The sequence below is a fragment of the Bos javanicus genome, chromosome 11 (assembly GCF_032452875.1).
Source record: "Bos javanicus breed banteng chromosome 11, ARS-OSU_banteng_1.0, whole genome shotgun sequence".
Lineage (NCBI taxonomy): Eukaryota > Metazoa > Chordata > Mammalia > Artiodactyla > Bovidae > Bos > Bos javanicus.
Window position 1 is genome coordinate 14,777,471 of NC_083878.1, and position 23,046 is coordinate 14,800,516.

General features: G+C 40.1%; 1 protein-coding gene across 3 annotated transcripts in view; it reads right to left on the reverse strand.

Moving 5' to 3' along the window:
• MEMO1 (mediator of cell motility 1) overlaps window positions 1-21,734 on the reverse strand; it is a 111,133-nt gene extending 89,399 nt beyond the window's left edge. The window contains exons 1-2 of one of the 3 annotated variants that reach the window (XM_061431999.1): window positions 21,227-21,290; window positions 20,444-20,521 (exon numbers count right to left, since the gene is read on the reverse strand). In XM_061431999.1, coding sequence (XP_061287983.1) covers window positions 20,444-20,504 — 61 coding nt within the window. In that variant the 5' untranslated portion in view covers window positions 20,505-20,521; window positions 21,227-21,290. The other 2 variants (XM_061431998.1, XM_061432000.1) reach the window with 2 other exon arrangements.
• Window positions 21,735-23,046: the final 1,312 nt, after the last annotated feature.

Below are 23,046 nucleotides of genomic sequence, written 5' to 3' on the forward strand. Positions count from 1 at the left end.
TAACAGTCATTAAGCCAAATCCAGAAGCCCTACTATTATTAGAGGCTGGCTCATTTGAACTTCAGTGAGGGTTCCTTTGCACTTATTTTCTATTCCCCAAAATTCTTAGTGTAAAGCTACCATGTATTTCGTAAACACTTCCTTATTAACTGGTATATAGAACCCAACTGTTTATTACTATACTAGATGATGGGCAAACTGGTAGACAGACTGTATCTAAGTCCATAACCCAAAATACCTTAGCTTGGTTATTTAAAGTGTTAGTTGCTCAGTTGTGTCTTTTTACGACCCCATGGACTGAAGCCTGCCAGGTTCCTTTGTCCATGGAATTCTCCAGGCAAGAGTCCTGGAGTGGGTAGCCATTCCCTTCTCCAGGGGGTCTTCCCAACCCAGGGATCGAACCCAGGTCTAATGCATTACAAGCAGATTCTTTACCACCTGAGACAACAGAGAAGCTCCAATTACTTAAAAACAGCACTTTAAAATTTAAAGAAAATTGAAAGCTGGTGATTAAACTATATTGAGATTAAAGTTCCAATGTTAATATCAATTACCAGTGAAACTTTGAAATATTTTAAGGACTTTTTAAAATTTTTAAATCATGGTTCTTCATTAAATATTTGTTTTAGTGTAAACATTTTAATGCTTGATCAAAATTTTTTTAGTTCTATCTGCCTTTACATGGATTCCCATTATAATTAGGATAAAACCCAAACCATTTTACCAGCCCTCTAAGACTCTCCATGATGTAGTTCTAGTCTCCCTCTCCAACCCTCTTTCCTGTATTTCAGCCATATATAGTCTAACTAGAAATCTCTCTCCTCAGGAACTTCACAGCATTCAACATTTCAACTTACTTCCATCTCTACAGAAAGGCCTCTTCTAATCCCCATGCATTTCACCTCTACTATTTCACCTCCACTCACTTCTTTATTACGTCTTCACTATAGTCAAATGCCGGAGAAGGCAATGGCACCCCACTCCAGTACTCTTGCCTGGAAAATCTCATGGACGGAGGAGCATGTTAGGCTGCAATCCATGGGGTCGCTAAGAGTCGCACAGGACTGAAGGACTTCACTTTCACTTTTCACTTTCGTGAATTGGAGAAGGAAATGGCAACCCATTCCAGTGTTCTTGCCTGGAGAATCCCAGGGACGGGGGAGCCTGGTGAGCTGCCATCTATGGGGTCACACAGAGTCGGACACGACTGAAGTGACTTAGCATAGCATAGTCAAATGCAGAGACAAACAGTAACAAGTATGGTTACAAATGGCATAATGCCAAGTAACCTTTCCAATCTGGCCACAACTGACTACAACAGGAATGGGGGTCTAGAGCCAAGAAGAGTCCATTTATAGGCTGGCCAACAGCTGGTAAAGTAGCCTCAGGAGACAAAGAATTCTACACAAAGCAGAGATGGAGATCACTGAACAGTCAGCTCCTTGCCTTCTACCTCTTACAGTTTATTTATTTAGAATTGAAGTACAGATGATTTACAATATTGTGTTAGTTTCAGGTATATAACAAAGTGATTTGGGGGTTTTTTTCAGATTATTTTCCATTATAGATTACTACAAGATATTGAATATTGTTCCCTGTGTTTTACAATAAATTGCTTCTCTATTTTACCTATAGTCATTTGTATCTGTTAATCCCATACTCCTAATTTATCACTCCCCCCTCCCTTCTCCTTTGGTAACAGTAAGTTTGTTTTCTATGTCTGTGAGTCTGTTTTCTACGTCTATATCTGCTTTGTATATAGGTTCATTTGTATTTGTTTTAAATTTCACATATAAGTGATGTCATATAAATTTGTCTTTTTCTGTATGACTTACTTCACTTAGAATAACATTTTCTAGGTTCAACAATGTTGCTTCAAATAGTACTATTTCATTCTTTTTTATGGCTGAGTAATACTCCATTTTGCACACAGACATGTGGATCGTTTCCCATCTTAATCACCTAGCACTGCTATAACTAGCACTAGCTATAAACACCAGGCACATGTATCTTTTTGAATTACAGTTAACACCATAAAACTCTTAGAAGACATCACAGGCAAAACATTCTCGGACTTAAATCACAGCAATCCTTTATTAGATCAGTCTCTCAAGGCAAAAGAAATGAAAGCAAAAATAAACAAATGAAACTTCATCAAACTTAAAAGCTTTTGCACAGCAAAGGAAACATCAGCAAAACATCAAGACAACCTATGAAATGAGAAAAAGTATTTGGAAATGAAGGGCCCAACAAGGGCTTAATTTCCAAAATATTCAAACAGCTCATATAACTCAATATCAAAACAAACAAACAAACAAAAAATCAAGAAATGGGCAGATGACCTAAATAGACATTTCTCTAATGAAGATACACAAATTGCCAAGAGGCACATGAAAAGATGCTCAACACTGCTAATTCTCAGAGAAATGCAAATCAAAACCACAATGAGGTATCACCTCACATCTGTCAAAATGACCATCAGTTATAAATAAGTTCTGGGGATCTAATGTACAATTATAGCTAACAATACTATATTGTATACTTGAAAACTGCTGAAAGAGTAGATCTTAAATGTTCTTACCAAAAAAGGATATGGTAATTATGTGAGATGACTGAGTGTTACCCTTCTGTGGAAATTATTTCATGACATATAAGAGCATCAAACCATCATGTTGTACATCTTAAACTTCCACAATGTTATATGTCAATTATGATTCAATAAAGATGGAGGAAGAAAAGGAGCTATGTCATATACTTTTCTATTTCCAAATCCCTAAAAAAAAAAAGCTACAATGCTGAAAGTCATAATTTATCTGTCACGGTCTGAGTACGGGTTGGAAAAGAATTTCCAGACACGAGGCAGAATGAAAGAAGAATAAAGTTTATTAGAGTGGGTAGGGGAGAGTCACTGCCAGCACAGCAGGCCAGCCACGGTAAAAGACAGTGAACAGGGGTTCTTGATTCATTTTTATACCCTGGGTGTAAGGAGTGGGATAGGGGTCTTACAGGTCATTTGCTGATTGGATGAGGCATGTATACTGGGTAGGAAGAGTAGGGCAAATACCTTCTCCCTATGACGGAGGAGGCGAGATGGGTTATACTGTTCCATTAATAGTTACAACATGGAGGAGGGAAGGATGATAAGGGTCTGGTTTTTCGTTCCTGCATTCCAAGACCCTCCTTGGTTTTATCTGCTCTTTCGTCCTTGGGTCACCACATTATCTAAAATGACTTATTGGATGGTTATAAAGAACAAAGGCTTTATTTTATTTACCTACTTATTTTAAGTCAGAAAACACTGTTGTTCCCTCTTATATTAGTTTTAACTGTTTAAATCACATTTATTTATAAAGAGAAATGTCTAATCCACAGGCAATTTTATAAACCAGAAACTGTAATCTGTGATATTTAACTTAAAAACTAGTAGAACAAAGTTATTCACATAAAGTCCTTAATTTATTAATAAAAAATTAAAGTCATTTCTTGTATGATCAGATACTTTTCTTCCATATATTCTTTTCATTCATTCATTCACCTATTTGTTTGATGAATCTTATAAAATGTCTACTACATGCCAATACTATTTCTGGTACTAGTATGTGAAGACAACAATAAACAAGACAGGTGGGTCCATGTTCTCATGGAGTATATATTCTAGAGAAGGGAAGCAAACAGTAAACAAGTACACAAATAAAGTAACTTCAAACTGTGATGAATGCTGTGAAAGAAATAGACTATTTCATTGCCACTGCATGTGCAGTAAAGGAAGAATAAGTAAAAATGATAGGAAAGGCACCCCAAGCATGCGACAATTGAATTGCAACCTGAAGAATAACAAGAAAGAAGCAAGAGAAGAGCTGGAGGAAGAGACTTCCAGGAAGAACGAACAACAAGCACAATGGCCCTGAGGTCAGGAACCAGGAGGAAAAGGGATCAGTTTCATGAATCCTAAAATATAGGGAACAAAGGAGAGAATGACAGAAGACAAGAGAGGATAGGCAGGCATAAGCCAAATTATGTAGGTTATCTAAAATCAGAAGCTTAAAAACAAGAGGAAATCACCAAAGCAGCAATCATTAAGCAGTACAGCCATATTAGCTGACTTAAATATTTTTAAGTTCTAAATACTTGTAAACTAAGCACACTACAAAATATAATGAAAGACATAATTTAAGGCTAACTCTGTCATCATATATTAATATTTAGCAAGTTGGTGTCAGACAAATAGCATAATAATCTAGTCAGATTAGTCATTCACTCACTCATCAAGCATTTAGTGAGTTCCTGCTCTGCGCCAGACACTTCTCTGGGTGCTAGAAATACAAACATGATAGTGGTGATGTCATCTTCCACTCTGAGCAGTAAACACAAAACTAATAATGTTGATGTCATCCTCTACTTTGAGCAACCCAGTTTCCTTGTATTAGAACCAACTCTGGTGTGTGGTAAAAATGCAGACATCCAGGAAGAAAAAAAAGCAAACATCTGGGTCCCACATATCAGCAAGTCTAACTCAAAAGTTTTATGGTAATCCCTCACCACACTTTGAAAAACACAAGTGAGGAAGTTTATCAAAATCACATGTGAGTTATAAATTACATCTCCCCATTTTCCTTGAGCCATTATAATTAGTAGAAGGAGTATGTAATATGGCATAGGGTGTGGTGTGTGTGTGTGTGTGTGTGTGTTGGGAAGTTTAATCATAATTGCCAAGTCTGCAAACTGGAGGTTCTCAAAGTCCAAGGCCCTTTCAAAAGGTCCATCAAGTCAAAACCATTTTCAAAATACTAAAAACATTATTTGCTTGTTTCACTGTATTGGCACTCATTGGGATTCACTCACTGGCATTGCCTGATGGTTCAAAAGCAGTGGTGGACATCTTAGCATTAGCACCACACTATACTAGTAGTCTTTACATTCTTCACCACCCCACACTAACCACTATTCAAAAAAAGTTTTATTCAAAAATACCTTTGATCAAATTGTAGCTATAAATATACACATTTTATAAAATATCTAGCCTTAACTACACACTTTTTTAATATTCTGTGTTCAACGGTTTCCCAGGGCACTTACACAACTGCACTGCAAGCCATGTTTTTATAGAAAATTATTTTTCTTGAAAGAACGATTCCTAGACAAATGGTTACTTAATCTTGGGTATTTAGCAGATATTTCCTTGAAATAACATCAAGGAAAACAACTGTCAATATCTATTGCTAACTACAAAATTCAACCTTTGAGAAGAGCAGAATTTTGCAAACTTGCTTCTGCCACTGTAGATTTAAAAGCTTCCTACTTTATCACTTTTCTGAAGAGTATGTGAAATTAACAAATGTGATTCTTTAACAATGAATAATAAAACGTGTAAACACTCGTCAGATCTGCATAACCCAAGGAACAAATATTTTCCAAATGATTAGTGCAAGGGGTTAAAAAATCCTGCGTGGATGGAAACATTCAAAGTGGGGGACAGACCAACTGATCTTGAAAACTTCATTTCACTGCCATGATTTCAAATTTCACACTGCAATAAAATCTTTCTGAAACTGGAGTTCACCATCAAGGAGCACACCGTTTGATTTTGTTGACAGTTTCACAGGTATGTTAGAAAAGTGTAACTTATTGTATGTCAACTATATGTCTGTAAAAGTTTAAAAAATAATAAACTACCACTTGAGTTTTTGTACAGCATCAAAGAATAGCTACAATTATCTGAACAGTCTATTAAAATACTCTGTTCTTTTCTAACTACATATCTGTATGAGACCAGAATTTCCTCATATGCTTCAAGTAAAATAACATTAGAGAATGCAGTAACAGATATGAGAATCCAGCTGTTTTCTATTAAGCTAGACATTAAATATATTTGCAAAAATGTTATTAAATGTCAGTCTCTTTACACCTGAAACTAACACAACACTGTAAATCAACTATGCTCCAATAAAATTTTCTTAAAAATGCTACTTATGTTAACATGGAATGGGCTTATTGTTGTTATTTTAAATGAATTAAATGTAAATATTTCTGAAGTCCCTCAGTTTCAATCTCTAATATGATAGGTATTAATAGACATAATCCACAAACAAGTTCTGTGAGGTTATCAATAATTTTGAAAAAATATCTGTTGTAATATGAAAATGTTGAAAGTGTTAGCCACTCAGTCATGTCCAACTCTTTGCGACCTCATGGACTGTAGCTCACCAGGCTCCTCAATCCATGGGATTTTCTTTTAAATATTTTTATTTATTTATTCGGCTGCACTGGGTCTTAGTTGTGGCATGTGAGATCTAGTTCCCTGACCAGGGGTCAAACCTGGAGCCCCTGCATTGGAAGCACAGAATCTTAGCCACTGAACCACCAAGGAAGTCCCTGTCCAGGGAATTTTTCAGGCAAGGATACTGGAGTGGGTTGCCATTTCCTTCTCCAGGGGAATCTTCCCAATCCAAGGATAGAACCTGGATCTCCAGCATTGCAGGCAGATTCTTTACTGTCTGGGCCACTAAAAAGATCTTCAATTATTAAAAGTATAAGTACAAAAAGGCAAAGACAAAACCTAAGAGACTGGCATTTTACACTTTAGCTTCCATTTGCTGAAAAGGGAGAGAAAATGATGGCATGTCCATACGTGCTTGTATATGCATGAACATTGGGAACTCAAGAATCCGATAAAGGGAAGCAGAATATGGGATACACAAAAAGGTACCAGAATGAGACTTCTCAATGAATTATCTTTAATCTTTAAAACATACAAAATGTATTTTAAAACTTTTAATTTATAGTCTAATTTAAAGAACATAATCCTAAAGCCAGTATTAAACCATAATTCAAATGCCTTTTCAATTTCTAGGTTGCTCAGAAAACAAAAAAGTTTAACCTTTTTTTCCCCTCTCTGAAGCAAAACAGTATCACTAGCAACTATCAATAAATACTTATGCCAGAAGAATAAGTATCTGATTTCTCAAATGAAAAGGGAATTTTTTTAAACCTATAAATTAATCCATCACCTAAAAGAAATAGTAATGAATAAAGTAATTATTAAAAAAATACTGGGAGTTCCCTGGTGATCTAGTGGTTAGGATTCAGGACTTTTCACTGCCATGGTTCCACTTCAACCCCTGGTCAGGGAACTGAGATTCCACAAGTTGCACAGTGTGGAAAAGAAAGGAAGAAAGAAAGAGAAATATTCAGGTGAAACCATGAAATCAGCAGTTATTTTAATTCTTTTATACTTCAAAGATGTCGCTGATAGAATTAAAAGCAAAATTAGATACTGCACAAGAAAAAAAGAATCAGTGAACTTGGAAGATAAAGCAAAAGAAATTATCCAAAGTAAGCAGAGAGAAAAAAAAAGAATTCTCAGTGAACTGTGGTTCAGTATTAAGCTATCTAACATACTTTTGTTTGGAGTCTAGAAAACAAAGGAAGTGAAAAAGAAAAACATCTGAGATGATAATGATGACTGTTTTTCCAAATTTGCTGCAAACTACAGCCCACACATCTTGAGAAACCTGACAAATCCGAAACAGGACTAAATTCAAAGAAAATTATTCAAAGGCACATGATAATAGACTAGCAGGAAAATGGTAATAACTTTTTAAAATCTTAAAGTAACCAGATGAAAAAAAGACACCCTGAACTCAGAGGAACAAATATTTTAAAATCACAGAATTCTCAGAATCTGTGCAAGCCAAAATACAACAGAACATTTATAAAATGCTAAAAGAAGTGATGTCAACATATTTACTGAATTCAATACCTACCAAACTACCTTTCAAAAACAGAGTCAAAAAAAAGCTATGGAAATCAGGGACTTCCCTGGTGGTCCAGCAGCTAAGATTCTGTGCTCCCAATGTAGGGGGCCTAGGTTCAATCCCTGGTCAGAAAATTAGATTACACGTGCCAGAACTAAGACACTCTGCAGCCAAATAATTACAAAAAAAAAAAAAAAGCTACAGAAATCAAAACAGTATGGTTGTGCATATTCCCTGGTGGTCCACTGGTTAGAAACCCACACTTTCATTGCCAAGGGCGCAGGTTCGATCCCTGGTTGGAAAACTAAGATCCTACAAGTCGTGAGGCAGTCAAAAAAAAAAACACAAATAAATACAATAGAAGATTATGGTAGTGACATAGGACAAACAGAAAGACCAATGGAACAGAACTAAGAATCCAGAAATAAACCCAAAAATCTATGAACTATTGATTTGAATTTTCAATGGATAAAGAATAATCTCTTCAACAAACGGTGTTGAGACAGCTAGACTACCCACAAGCAAAAGAATGAAGTTGATCTTAACCCACTCCATTTACAAAACTTGTATCAAAATGGATCAATAACCTAAATGTTAAAACTAAAACTCTCAGAATACAAAGGCAAATCTTCATAACCTTGGATTTGCCAATGGTTTTCTAGATATAATATCAAAGCATGAGTAAAAAGAAAAAAAAAAGACAATACTAAATTTGGCAAAATTAAAAACTGTACATGAAAGAATATTATCAAGAAAGTAAAAAGACAATCTGTAGGATGGGAGAAAATCCTAGCAAATCATATATCTGATAAAGGATTTCTTTCCAGAATATTACAGATATTACAAACTCTTATAGATCAACAACAACAACAAAAAAAGCAAACAACCCAATTCAAAAATGGGCAAAGGACCTGAAAAGATACTTCTCCAAAAATGATTACAGATGGCCAATAAGCACATGAAAAGGTGTTTAACATAATTAATCATTAGAAAAATACAAATCAAAACCATAATGATACAAACTAAGTCTTCAGGATGGCTATTATCAAAAAAAAAGGAAACTAACAAGTGTTGTCAAGGTTGTGAAAAAAAATGGAAACCCCACACACTGCTGAAAGAAATGTAAAATGGTGCAACTGCTGTGGAAATCAGCTTGGTGTTTTCTCAAAAAGTTAAAACACAGCATTACTATAAAGTGAAGTTGCCCAGTCATGTCTGACTCTTTGTGACCCTACGGACTGTAGCCTACCAGGCTCCTCTGTCCATGGGATTTTCCATGAGTCCTGGAGTGGGTTGCCATTTCCTTCTCCAGGGGATCTTCCCGACCCAGGTATTGAACTATATTACCCAGCAATTCTACTTCTAGGTAGATATAAAAAATAACTAAAAGCAAGACTCAAGCAGATACTTGTACACCAACATTCACAACAGTGTCACTCACAAAAGTCAACCGGCAGAAATAACCGAAATGTCTGTCAACAGATAAATGAACAAGTAAACTATGGTATATCATATAATGGGTAGTACTCAGCTTTAAAAAGAATTCTAACAGGCTACAACATAAATGAACTCTGAAAACATGCCAAGTTAAATAAATCAGACATAAAAGGACAAATATTGTATGAATTCACTTAATTAAATGCACCAAGGATAAGCAAAATCATAGATAAAGAAAAAAGACTGGTTGCCAAGGCTGAAGGAAGGAGTCAACAGGGAGTTAACTGCTTAATGCGTACAAACCTCCAGTTGGGAAAGATGAAAACATTCTAGAAATGGATGCTGGAGATGGTTGTAAATAACACAAATGTACTGATGTCAGAAAAGTATACACTTAGAAATTGGTAAAATAGTAAATTTTGTTACATATATTCTACCACAATTTTTTTAAGTGTCTTTGTACACTTGGGGCCTTGCCAGATAGTTTATGCCAACAATGTGACTTACTGTGAACTCCTATTTTTGTTCTCCTGCTAACCTGGGCCACATTGTATCATATGACCTCTGCAGGACACAGGAGGCTGGAGACTGAGTAGCTAGTCACAAAAGTGCCCCATGCCTACAGACTGACCCTCAATAAAAACCTGGGTACCAAGGCCCGGCTGAGCTTCCCTGGTTGGCGATATTTCATGCTTGCTGTCACGCATCACTGAGAGGACAACTGGACTCTCACACCTGGTTCCTCCTGGACTCCACTATATGTACACTTCCTCATTTTAATCTGTATTCTTTCTCTGTAATAAACCCCATCTGTAAGTATAACAGTTTTGATCCTTCTAACGAATCATCAAACCTGAAGGTGGTCTTGGTGACCCTTGACACACATGGAAAAGCATATACCATGTAAATGTTAACCACAAGGAAGCTGGATTGGCTTCATTAATACAAAACAAGGAACAACTCAAAGTAAGAAATATTACCAGACAGAAAGGAACAGATACTGTGATGCTCAATTCACCAAGAAAGCGTAACTCCTAACAGGTGTATCAAAAAACAGAGATTCAAAAAACTTGAAACAACAAATCAACAAAACTAAAAAAAAAAAAAAAAAAAAATAGACAAATCCAGAATTACAGTTGGAATTTTAATATTCCTCTCAGGAATGGACAGACAAAAAAGGAAAATCAATAGGAATGTTAGAAGATTTAAATACAACAACCCAACCTAACCTAATTAATATTTAGAGCGCATTCTACCCCACATCTACAGAAAACATACATTATTTTCAAACAAACACAGAACACTCACCAAGACAGACCATGTAATGAGCCATAAAACAAGTCCATTGTTAGATGTCTGAGCCCAAGGGAGAAAAACAGATGCATCATTTCCTAAACTTATCTGACCATAAACCCTTTCTGCAAAGGCATCTCCAAGGACCACTGTTTCCCAGAACACTTTGGGAAAACCTATTCCATTCATTTTCAATGTCTCCCCCTAAGTCTCCTCTTAACTGTGACTAATAAGAGAGTCAATAAATAACACCCTTTCCTTGACTACCAAGCCAGGATTAGTTAACACTTTGTTGTTAACTACTTTGTTAGTTAACAACCTTGCTGTTCAGCAGCTCAGTCGTGTCCGACTCTTTGCAGCCCCATGGACTGCTGCTTGCCAGGTTTCCCTGTCCCTCACTATTTCCCGGAGTTTGCCCAAACTCATGTCCATAGAGTGGGTGATGCCATCCAACCATCTCATCCTCTGTCGTCCCCTTCTCTTCCTGCCCTCAATCTTTCCCAGCACCAGGGTCTTTTCCAATGAGTCGGCTCTTCACGTCAGGTGGCCAGAGTATTGGAGTTTCAGCTTCAGCATCAGTCCTTCTAATGAATATTCAGGGATGATTTCCTTTAGGGATGACTGATTTGATCTCCTTGCAGTCCAAGGGACTCGCAAGAATCTTCTCCAGCACCACAGTTTGAAGGCATCAATTCTTCCGCGCTCAGCCTTTTTTACTGTCCAGCTTTCATATCCATACATGAAGACGTCATAAAGTATATGCAAAAGTCCTAAGGCAGGTATAAGCTTGACATATTTGGGGAACAAGAAGGGGGCCTAAATGGCTGGAATAGCATAAGGTAAACAACAAGCAATATGAGATAAAATGAGAAAGCTGAGCAGAGGTCAAAGCATGTAAAACCTTCTAAGCCTTGGCAAGGATTTTTAAGTATGATTTTAAATATTAATATGATAGGATTTTTAGAAAAGAATATTATCTTACTTACATTTTTAAAAGATCTCTCAGGCTGTTGTGTAAAGAACAGAATGGGAACTAGGCAACCAGTTAGGAAGCTCTGGGAGCAGGGTAAGAGATGGCTAAGACCAGAGTCGCTTAAACCACATTAAATGTGCTTATCTAAGAAAAAAACTATATAAATTGTGTTGAGATGCCTTAAAGCACTTTCCCTACTTGGCTTCCAGGACATCTTCTCCTCACCAGAAGCTTCATCTATCTTACTTACATGATAACCCTCACCTCCCCAACCTCTTCAAGTGCGAAGTGTTCTAAGGCTCACTCACAAACCTCTTTTTTTCTGGCCACTTTGATTCCTACAGTGATCTCATCCAGACACTTGGCTTCAAATATATTATCTGCATGCATGCTCACATGCTCAGTCGTGCTCAACTCTTTGCAACCCCATGGACTGTAGCCGGCCAGACTCCTCTGTCTATGAAACCTTCCCAGGCAAGAATACTAGAGTGGGTTGCCATTTCCTCCTCCACAGGATCTTCTCAACCCAGGGACTGAACCCATGTTCCTGCCATCTCCTGCATTAGTAGGCGAATTCTTTACTGCTAAGCCACCCAACATGATGATAATTCCCAACCTTATATCTCCACCCTAGGCATCTCCCCTAAACTCCAGACTCACATATTCACTTAACTATAAAGCAAACATCTCAAACTTAATAGACCAAAATTAAGCTTCTTACCTTCCCCCTCCAAACCTGTTTCTCTTCCTTATCTCAGATAACAGCAACTCCATTATTGCAATCTCAGGGATAAAACTTAGAGCTATCCATGACTCTTCTCTGCCTCTCATATCTAACTTTGAGTATGTCAGCAAATGCTTTAGACTCTACCATCAAAATATATCCAATAATCAACCACTTCTTATTCACCTTCACAGCTATTACTCAATCCATCACCATCTATAAGATGGAGTGCTACTTTCCTCTTAACTGTTGGTGCAGCCCTTGCCACTGCTTTCACCACACCCAACTCTAGTCTACTGCTAACATAGCAGTCAAGCTGTTCGAGTAAGTCTAAATTCGATCCTGTCAGAACTTTCCAATGGTCATCTCACTCAAGTCCTCACACTGCCTTCCAGACCTAATGTCGTCTGACCACAACACCTGTGTGCCTCTGCCCCAGCTATTTTATTGTCCTCTTAACTTCATATCAAACCACCTCATGTCACTTCATTCTAGTTGCAATGACCTTCTTGCATTCCTCAAATACTCCAGGCCTGCTCTAGCCACAGTACCTTTGAACTTGCTGTACCCCTGACCTGAAATTATATAGAATGCAAGCCTTGTTCTTTCACCTACTTCTTCACTCAAATGTAGGTCCAGTGAAGTCAACCCTTTCCTTGCCATTTAAAATTCCTCCCATTCCTTAACATCCTCATGTGTCAGCTCTGCTTTATTTGCTTTGTAACTCTCCAAAGCACTTTCCTCTATCTAACGTACTTTATGTTTTACTTACCTTATTTATAGCCTGTCTCCAACTAGAATATAAACTCTATAACGATTCTGTCTGTTTCATCTTCTATGCACCTGTCCCTAGAGTAGCACCTTTCAGACGGAACTGAGTCTGTCCAATACTGACAAATATATTAAATGAAGCCTGTACAGAAGTGTCAAGTTTTGTTAGGCCCAAATTCAAAGCTAGATTTGATTAATCCTTGATTAATTAAATTCTACCAATGCTTCCATCAGTTTTTATACCATATCAATAATACTCAATATTTCATAAATGTTTTAATCATGTTTTATTATTTTATAATATATTTACCTGACAATTATAGAGGTGCTTACTGATTCCAAATAGCTCAACTTCTTACTTACTCTGGCATTACTATAATTAGAAAGAACACTAGGCTTCAGCTACAAGTCCTAGGTTCAAATTCTAGCTCTACCACTTAACAGTAGATGACTCAGGCAACTTAGTCTCCTTCAAGTCTTAGTTTCTCATGAATAAAATAGCAAAGTGGGGGTGGATTAAAGACCTGCCCAGCCTACCTGTCCTACACCTAATCATAAGATTACTGTGAAAATAAAAAATGAATGAGACAATGCTTTACAAACCATAAATGAAACATAAGTGCCAGTTAAATACAAATATTGTAGTATGGAAAAAACCTGACTGGAACAGAATCTCAGTGTTTGGGAAAGCATACTTCCTCGCCCCTAGTTTCAGAGTCAGACTGGCTCTTCCACTTACTTACTACACCTTAAACAACTTAAACAAGTTGCTCAAACTCTCTGAGTCATGGCTTCCACATCCATAAATGCAGATAATACCAAACTTGTAGCAGCCTTTTGAAGATTAGAGGTTACATACACATATATGTAAATGCAACTACAGAACACATTTAGCAAATGACATCTTTGTTTGGTGTCTTGATTTTCTTCAAAATGGACAAAACCCCAAAAGTAGATAACATAAACTACACTACGGAGGTGAGGGAGATTTCTGACTTGGAAACCGCACGTGAAAGGACAAGTGAGAAAGTGAGAGGGAGGCAATTAAGCAATGCTCGCAGCAGTCTACCTAAGGAACGTGTGCTTTCTCGTCTTTCTCCAAGATAAAATTATAAGAGGAAGCACAAAGAAAGACCATCATACAAAAAACCATATTAATAATCTAAAAAGTTCATTCCAAAACTAAATACTATATAGTATTTTCTCTTCAAAGAATGTGTGTTTCTCACACACCAAGATATATTTTGACACTCTAGAACTCAAGATACAAGCAATAAAAAAAGGTTGTGGTTTTCCAACGATAGAACCGATATAATTCTATTAAATATATTCATGAAATACGACAGAAAGAATTAGAACTTAAAAAAGCAAACTGCTATTAAGATATATCAAACAAACATTTCAAGAATGCTTTATGAAATCATTAGACTCTGATATATTTCCTTACTTCTATGACACGAGTGATTATAAGCTATAACAACAAATTTCCAGGGGGGGAAATACTCCCACATTATATACACACTTAAGATATAAAATATACCAATCTCAGAAAACATTAAAATGTAATACATCCCTCAGAGATGTTGAAAATGTTCTATTTCTTGAGCTGGGGATAGTTACAGAGTACGTTTATTTCTGGATATTCATCAAAGTGTACCACCCATTTTGCACACTCATTTATAATTTTTCTATATGTACATTTCAAAATAAATCTATGTAACCTACCAAAACCATATAGATACAACTATCAAGCAAATGAATTACTAATCCTACTATGAAAGGTGAAAAGAAAGCTTTTAAAAGAAAACATAGGAAAGTTAATCTCATGACACTAAGGTAGGTAGAGATTTCATAAATGGAAACAAAACAACACTAACCAATTGTTAACCAGACTTCTTTAAAATGAAGAACTTTTGAGTCACCAAGACACCAAGATCCTGAAAAAGCTACAGAGCAGAAGATATCTGCAATACTCCTATCTAAAAAGACTATATCCAAAATACATAAAGAACTGCATCAGTATGGAAAAAGTAAATACTCTAGTAGAAAAAGGGCAAAAGACTTAACAGACATTTCACAAAAGCAGAAGTTCAAATGGTTAATAAAAAAAGATGCTCAATTTCAACGAAATTGGAAATCAGGAAAATAAAAACTACAATCAATGTCACTACACACCCTCCCAGAAATAACCAAAAATAAAAAGACTGACAATACCAAGTGTTGGCAAAGATGTGGAACAACTGGAACTGTCTCACACACTGCTGGAGGGAGTATAAGTTTATGAAACCACTTGGCAGAACTTCAGCAAAATCTACTAAAAATGAATATATCATAGCCATAACTATGACCTAATAATTCCACTTAAGGTACATACCCAACAAAAATGCATATTTGTGTTCATCAGGAAATAAGAGTACAAAAATTTTCAAAGCGGCAAAACTGTAAATAAATTTCCATCAACAGTAGAATGGAAAAACTGTGGTTTAGTCATAGAATAGAATCAGTTTAGTTCAGTCGCTCAGTCGTGTCCGACTCTTTGTGACCCCATGAATCGCAGCACGCCAGGCCTCCCTGTCCATCACCAACTTCCAGAGTCTACCCAAACTCATGTCCATCGAGTCGGTGATGCCATCCAGCCATCTCATCCTCTGCCGTCCCCTTCTCCTCCTGCCCCCAATCCCTCCCAGCATCAGAGTCTTTTCCAATGAGTCAACTCTTCGCATGAGGTGGCCAAAGTATTGGAGTTTCAGCTTTAGCATCAGTCCTTCCAATGAACACCCAGGACTGATCACCTTTAGAATAGACTGGTTGGACCTCCTTGCAGTCCAAGGGACTCTCAAGAGTCTTCTCCAACACCACAGTTCAAAAGCATCAATTCTTCGGTGCTCAGCTTATAGTTCAGTCGGTAAAGACTTTGCCTGCAGTGCACGAGACCTGGGTTCAATTTCTGGGTTGGGAAGATCCCCTGGAGAAGGAAATGGCAACCCACTCCAGTAATCTTGCCTGGAGAATCCCATGGACAGAGGAGCCTGGCAGGCTACAGTCCAGGGGGTTGCAAGAGTCGGACACAACTTAGCGACTAACCCCCCCAAACATTAGAATAGAATACAATAATAAACAAACCACAGTAAAACATGAATTAATCTCAAACATAATGTTGAGCAAAAGAAGGTCAAACAAGATATACTACATGATTCCTTTTATACAGAGTTCAAAAACAGACAAAACTTAACTATGGTGTTAAGAATACAAGGAATACAGTGAAGTTGAGAATTCCAGTACTGACATTTGCTGAGCTGGCTGCTACTTACAATAATATCCCTATTTTGTGAAACTTCAACTAGCTGTACACTTTTCTCTATGTATGTCATATTTCTTTAAAAACTTATATTAAATACAGTCCCCCCAACTAGTGAATGAAGATTTCTAATCCTTTTCTACCAGGATTCTTCACCTACAGCATGCTCAGAGACTTAACTAGCAATGGTCCTATATGACGCCCAATGCTCTTATGGATTCAGACATCAGTATCTTTGTCTGAATCTCCTATATGCCAAGTACTTTAACGTTCACTTGTTCAGATACTTACTGCATATCTACTAAGTTATACAAAACCAGTGTTGAGAACTTAAGGTATAAAAAAAATTAGTAGCAAATGATCCCTGGCTTCTAGTTCATACTCTTATAAAAGACCACACACATGGGTAACCAGGTAAATGTATAGAGATACACACAGGATATTATGGGAACACAAAGGAACATCAACAACAGACAGTGGGAGGAAAGGCATCAAGGGAGGCTTCTAGGAGGTGTTAACACCTGAATCCTTAAAACATTAGAAGTTATCCTGGCGAAGTGCATTCCAACAGAGGAAACAGCTTGAATAAAAACACGGTGATAAGAAACAGCATAGTGTATTTAAAGAAACAATGAACAGCTGTTAGACATTGCTTAAGAGTAGTAAAAGGGAGAACTAGGATGGGACTGGGGGAAGTGGCAAGAGATAGAAAGATGCCAAGTCATGAAAGGACTTATCCAACAGGCAAGATGGGCCAGAGAGGTTTATGCAAAGAAATTATGTGGTCAGAGAGATTATCCAGGGAGCAATGCAGAGCACAGACTTAAGAGGAATCAAGCTGGCAGAAAGAACTGCAGTTAGGAGAGAGTTATAACTGTCCAGATAGAAGATAAGAGCCTGAAACAATGAAATGAAAGATACAACACACCCAGAAACAAAGACAGAGTACAGTCATTATGCTGCTGGTCTAGAAGTCACATTGGAACCACTAACGTACACTATGTGTCAACGATTTTTTTCTGTAGGCCAATAAATAGTAAAAACTTTAGGCTTTACAAGCCACATACAGTGGCTTGGTTTTGTTTTTTAAACCCTTTAAAAATGAAAAACTATACTTCACTAGTGGACTTAACAACAAAAAAAAAAGGTCAGGCTGGATTTGGACCGCAGGCAATGTGAGTTCACTTTGCTGATCCCTGCTGTGCACCCGTAAAGAAGTGAGGATTAACCGTCCTGTGAGATTAATTTTCCTAAAATGTTTCTTGTGTATCAGTGCCCCACTCAGAAACTTCTGCACTGGTCCTGACTGCCCACTGCATAAGTCAAATCCCTATGAATGCGAAGGCATCTACACCCTAGCTTCAACCAGGTCCTTGAACCACACCCTTTTGAGAACCTTCCATTCTTATTAAACTGACCTACTTATACTCACCCGCCTCTGTATCTTTGTGGTGTTCCCCAATGTACTTTCCCCTTTCCAAAGCTACGCAAATACCCTTCCTTTGAAGCATAATTCAAATCTTTTGAAGTGATTCCACCCTCCTCCTAGCACCTAGAAGCACTGCTTCAATTTATCTGATATTTACTTGCTGTCCTGAGTTACTACTTACTTCAAATTATCTTCCTGGAAGGCAGGGAATACTTGATACTTCTATCAAGGGATCTAGCATATAGCTAGATGAAGATGTGTGTTATAAAACATATATGTATGCACACACTTTTTTTTTTCTGAACTAGCTATATAAATGAAGCATATTTTATTTCTCTCTTTTATCAGTAATTGAACACTTCAATTTTACAGACAAAATCATTTAAATGCTGTAGCAACTACAGAATGACAATCTAACAGCATATGTCTCCTATTATATGTTTTTAGGGTTAGTTTAAGGGAACAACAATAACACAAGTAAAATTTTTCCAATGGTCAATGTTACCAATCTAGGTACACTGGGGTCTAGGGGTCACTAGATTAAATCAAAATTTACTTACATATCTTTTTACTCATTTTTAAAACATGAAATCAGCTTTTAAAACTAAATTGCTTTAAATTCACCCTTAATTATTACTTAAGTCACACACACACACACACACACACAAGCCACACGTGGTCTGAATTTTTTTTTAACAATAAACTTCTCCAGGACAACTCACATTACCAAAATGACACTGACTTCATTCAGAATTTAGAGAAATAAGAATATAGTTAAAAAAAATTTTTTTAAGTTGTCCATTTTAGTTCACTATTCATAGTTTTAAAAACACAATGTCTTGAGCTAAAGAATTCTTAACATTGAGAAGATTACTGAAGAAGTCTTTTCAAGTCTGAAGTGTGAACTATGCCTCATTTTACTATGAAAAGAATGTTCAAGAACCTATAAAAATTGCTCCGGAATCATTTGCCCACAGTTCAATGCAAACTACAAAAGAAGTTTAAAACACTTTTGAAAGGTATAGAAGACAAATTAACCAAAAGATGGTCATGAAAGTGAAAACTGAGACTCTGTAACGCTTCAGAACACACTGAAGAAAAAATGTCTAGTGACTTACAACCCTGAAAAGACTATTATTCATTGATAAATTTAATAGTAATAGTGCACTGACTGGAAGACAAACCCAGGAACCAGTGTCTCCCATTCCTGTTCTGCCACTGGTCTGTACAGAATCTTGGGCACATCTGCATAAACTGAACAAGAAAAGCTGAGCTAACATTCTAGGTTGTGAGACCTGATGAAATATTTATGAAGTACTTTGGGACCATGAGGGAAGCCACTGTAACCATGAAAAGTCATCTGCTTAATGCAAAACTATAGCTACCTGTTAGGCCTGCAAATCCTTTGTGTCTTCTTAACACAGGAAATCTTCAGTGAGTCAGTAAAGTGCATGCATTTAATGAGAGAGCTTAGCAACCTCAGAGAAATGAATTATCTTGCAAAGCTTTGTCTTCTCACAAACCATGTCACTGTCCAACCCATCCATTTGCAAAGTAAAACATGATCTGACTCACATTAAAGAGTTGGGTCTAGTTATTGATAAGCCAATACCAAATGACTGAAAATTCAGGAATCACAGTGGAACTTTGTCACTTAACAGAAATGTGACTCCAGAAAGTAATCCCCCCAAACAGTCGTTCCAACCAGAGCTTTATTAAAGGGAAAGTCCCTACACTGTCTTACATAAAGAGCTCTAAAATGTTTTTGGACAGTGTCGACAGAAGACTAAATTCACTCAAAACCTGACCCACCGCGTTCATTATTTCCAGCACCTGCTCGGTGTTGAGGCTTGAGAGGCCGCTCAGGAAAAGTGCTGATGCCATCTCCAGCTGCCCCTTTCGTGAATGACAGTAACAATGAAAACACTGACAAAAGAGCTGGGAGGCCACCCCATGCCACTGCTTAACAGTACTCCTACCCTACCCCCAACGGGCTGAGCTGCGAATCCCAGAAAAGGGCCTCCTCTCCCAGATCTCCCAAGCCCAGATCTTGCCTCCGGTCTGACAAGTGAAAAAGTACTACCCTTCACTCCTCTCAAGACAGCAGAGCACCTGAAGAGGTGAGGGGGGAATGCGGCCTCCAGTTCTCAACTGTCGGGGGGGCGGGGGGTGGAGAGGGCGAAGGCTGCCTGGCAGGAGGCGGGCGAGCAGAGCCCGGGTGCACCCAGGAGGCTGAGAACTCCCCGGGTCCCGCGGGCGCCCTTCGGGCAGGAGAGGAGAGGAGACGGGAGGGGAGGGAAGGGGAGAGGAGGAAGGCGCGTCCCTCCCGCGGCCGGAGGGTCGCGCGGAGGAAGCGGGACTCGGGCGCCGGGTGAACAGTCCTCCCCAGGGTGGCTGCGGCCGGCCACCCGCTTCCCGGGAGCTGGAGGAGGCGACGAGGAGGCTCGGTCGGAGCACATTCTTTGCCCAAGCCGGGTCCCGAGGGAGGGCGCAGGCTGTCGAGGAGGCAACTCTCTCTCTCATCCAACTCCGGGCAGAGCGTGAGGGTGGCCGGCCCCGGGCTGCCCGGCACGATGCCGCCCGGGTGGGGGAGGCGGCGAGGCCGGCCTCCGGCCCGCTCCCTCCCCACGCGGTCCGCGGCCGGCGACCGTCCGCGCCCTCGTCCCTCCCGCCGCCGCGCGGGGCCGGGCCGCCGACCTCGGCCGGCCGGGCGCCGGGCCAGGCGGCGGCAGCGGCGGGCGGGCCGGCCGGCCTGGGGCCCTACCTGAGGCTGTGTACCAGCTCCCGGCGTGACTGGCTTCCCGGCAGACCACTCGGTTGGACATCTTGGTGCCTGTGCCGCCTATGGTGCACGAGGATGAATGAGGAGGCGGCGGCGGCAGCGGCGGCAGGAGCGGCTCCGCGAGGGGACGAGACACCGCGGGCCCAGCCCAGGAGGAGGCGGCAGCGGGGAGGGGATCGGCCCGGCCCAGGAGGAGGAGGAAGAGGAGGAGGCGGCGGCCCGGGAGGAGGAGGAGGAGGAGATGGCAGCCGGGGCGGTGGCGGCGGCGGCAACAATCACCACAAACTCGGGCGGCCGCCGGAAAACGGGGCCCGCGGCGGCCTCACACCGAAGCTCGGAAAGCCGTGGCCCCGGCCACCGGAGTCACCGCTGCTCCCCAGCCGGGGCTGGTGCCTCCAAGCCGCCCCCACAGCCCCCTCCCTTCCCGGTCGGCCTCCCCGAGCCACCGCCAGTGACCCCACCCCCGTGACTCCACGCCCGCCCCCTCCCCCCACCCCCAGCGGGACTCCCCGCACCCACCCCCACCCCCACCCCCGGCCGGGCCCTCCTGCCCGCCCGGCTGCCGGCCCGCCGGCCCCGCCCCGCCCCGCTCCTCCTCCGGCTGCGCGGCGAGGTTAACGGCGGACACCGGACAGGCCAGACGGCATCTGGGGTCGGGTGGCCCCGCGAGGAAGCAGCGGCGGCTGCGGCTCTGCGCACACAAAAGCCCAGGGCCGGGGCCTGAACCGGGGAAGGCAGCCTCGAGAAGAGCCAACGCTTCCTTACTCGCCACTCTAACGGGTCCTGCCCACTGAGCATGCCCAGCAGCCGCTGCCAGGCCCGCCGAGGAATCTCACCGTGCACGCTCCGCTCTCCGGGGTTTAGCGGCAGCAGAGGCGGGGAGGAGGAGGGCGCGGGGAGCAGGACGCAGCCGCAGGGCAAGCCCCCTCCCCCAACCAACTTCCTTAAACCAGGAGCACCGAGGGCTCTTCGGTGCAGCTTTCCACGTGGAAAGTCCCCTGTCTTCCCCACCATACGCAGGAACCCTTAGTGGGTGCTTACCCCCAAGATCTCACTCCTAGGCACGCAACTCTGTCGCCACGTTGGAAAGTTCATTTGTAGAAGCAGGTGTGCCTGTGGTGCGGCAAATGCTGTTTTTGCTTCACAGGGCCACCCTTACTACCTAATTGTGGCTTCATACTGTAAAGTTGTCTTGTTTCGATTTATGTTTATGTAAGTGCATATCTTAACTCTGTACCTGGGGGACAGTGTGACATACCTAGCCTCAGTTATTCTGATCTATAAAATGGTCATAACAATACTAGAGGTGTTATGAAAGCCTAGTACATCGGTTTCCCTATAGCTCAGTTGGTAAAGACTTTGCCTGCAGTACAAATAGACATGGGTTCGATTCCTGGGTTGGGAAGATCCCCTGATAAAAGGAAATGGCAACCCACTCGAGTAATCTTGCCTGGAGAATCCCATGGACAGAGGAGCCTGGCAGGCTACATACAGTCCATGGGGTTGCAAAAGCCGGACACGACTTAGCGACTAACCCCCCAAACATTATTTCCAACCTTCAGTTATCTTTTAAATCCCACCGCAAGTGTCAGAAACAAAGAATTACATTAAAATTATATAATAATCACAGTAAAGTAGAATATCTTGGACCTTCAAGAAAATGTTATGGAGTAGACCATTCCGAAACTAGGAAGAGAGTAAGAGCAAATGGCATGCCTTCAATGAAAGACTTGGAATTAAAACTATAACATTGTTATATCTGAAATTCACACTAAACAGATCCGTGGTAGAGGCCAAAGCAAACGACTGTGCTTAATTTTCAAGTTTCCCTAGTGTCATAGTCATAGAATTTCTTTTTTTTTCTTTAGGTACTACACTTTGTATTCTCACCTATTCAACTTTAAGGTCCGTGGATCTTGCTTGAGATCCCAGTCCTGGTCAATTATTGGAACATTTCTGACTTTCACACCTTTTTATACACTCTTTTTAAGCTGCAAAAAAAAAAAGAAAAAAACTTCCATTCTATATAGATCTGTATTCAATTTTTAACCCTCTCACTTCACCACTAACCTGCCCAAATATTGGAGGGTGGGGGTACACGTACCAAGTAGTCAATCTAGGGATAACAGAAAAAGGAGGGCTGAAGCCGATTCCCTGGTACTCTTTCTGAAGTGACAAAACTCATGATAACTGATGAAATTGTAAACACTTCATTGTAAATTTCAAGAAAAGGAAATAGTTGATATGGTTTATATGGTGTAAGAACATTGATTGCGCTGTCACTCATCAGCCGTGTGGTTATGGATATCTAGTAATTTAACCTTTTCAACCCTCAGTTATCGCATCTGTGAAATGCAAACAGCAGTCATATTTAACTCACTGGCTTGCTGTGAGAATCACCAAGTAAGGCACCTGAAAACAACTTATAAACTGTTCTTTGTAAATGTTTGTTTTCTCATTATCCTCTGCTCCTAGGTCTCATTCCAAACTAGTAATCTAATCTAAAATTAAGCATCATCCCTATTAAAATGCTCAGTTGGAGGCTTCTTTCCTCAAAGGATTTTTCTTACTGATCAAACTCAGCA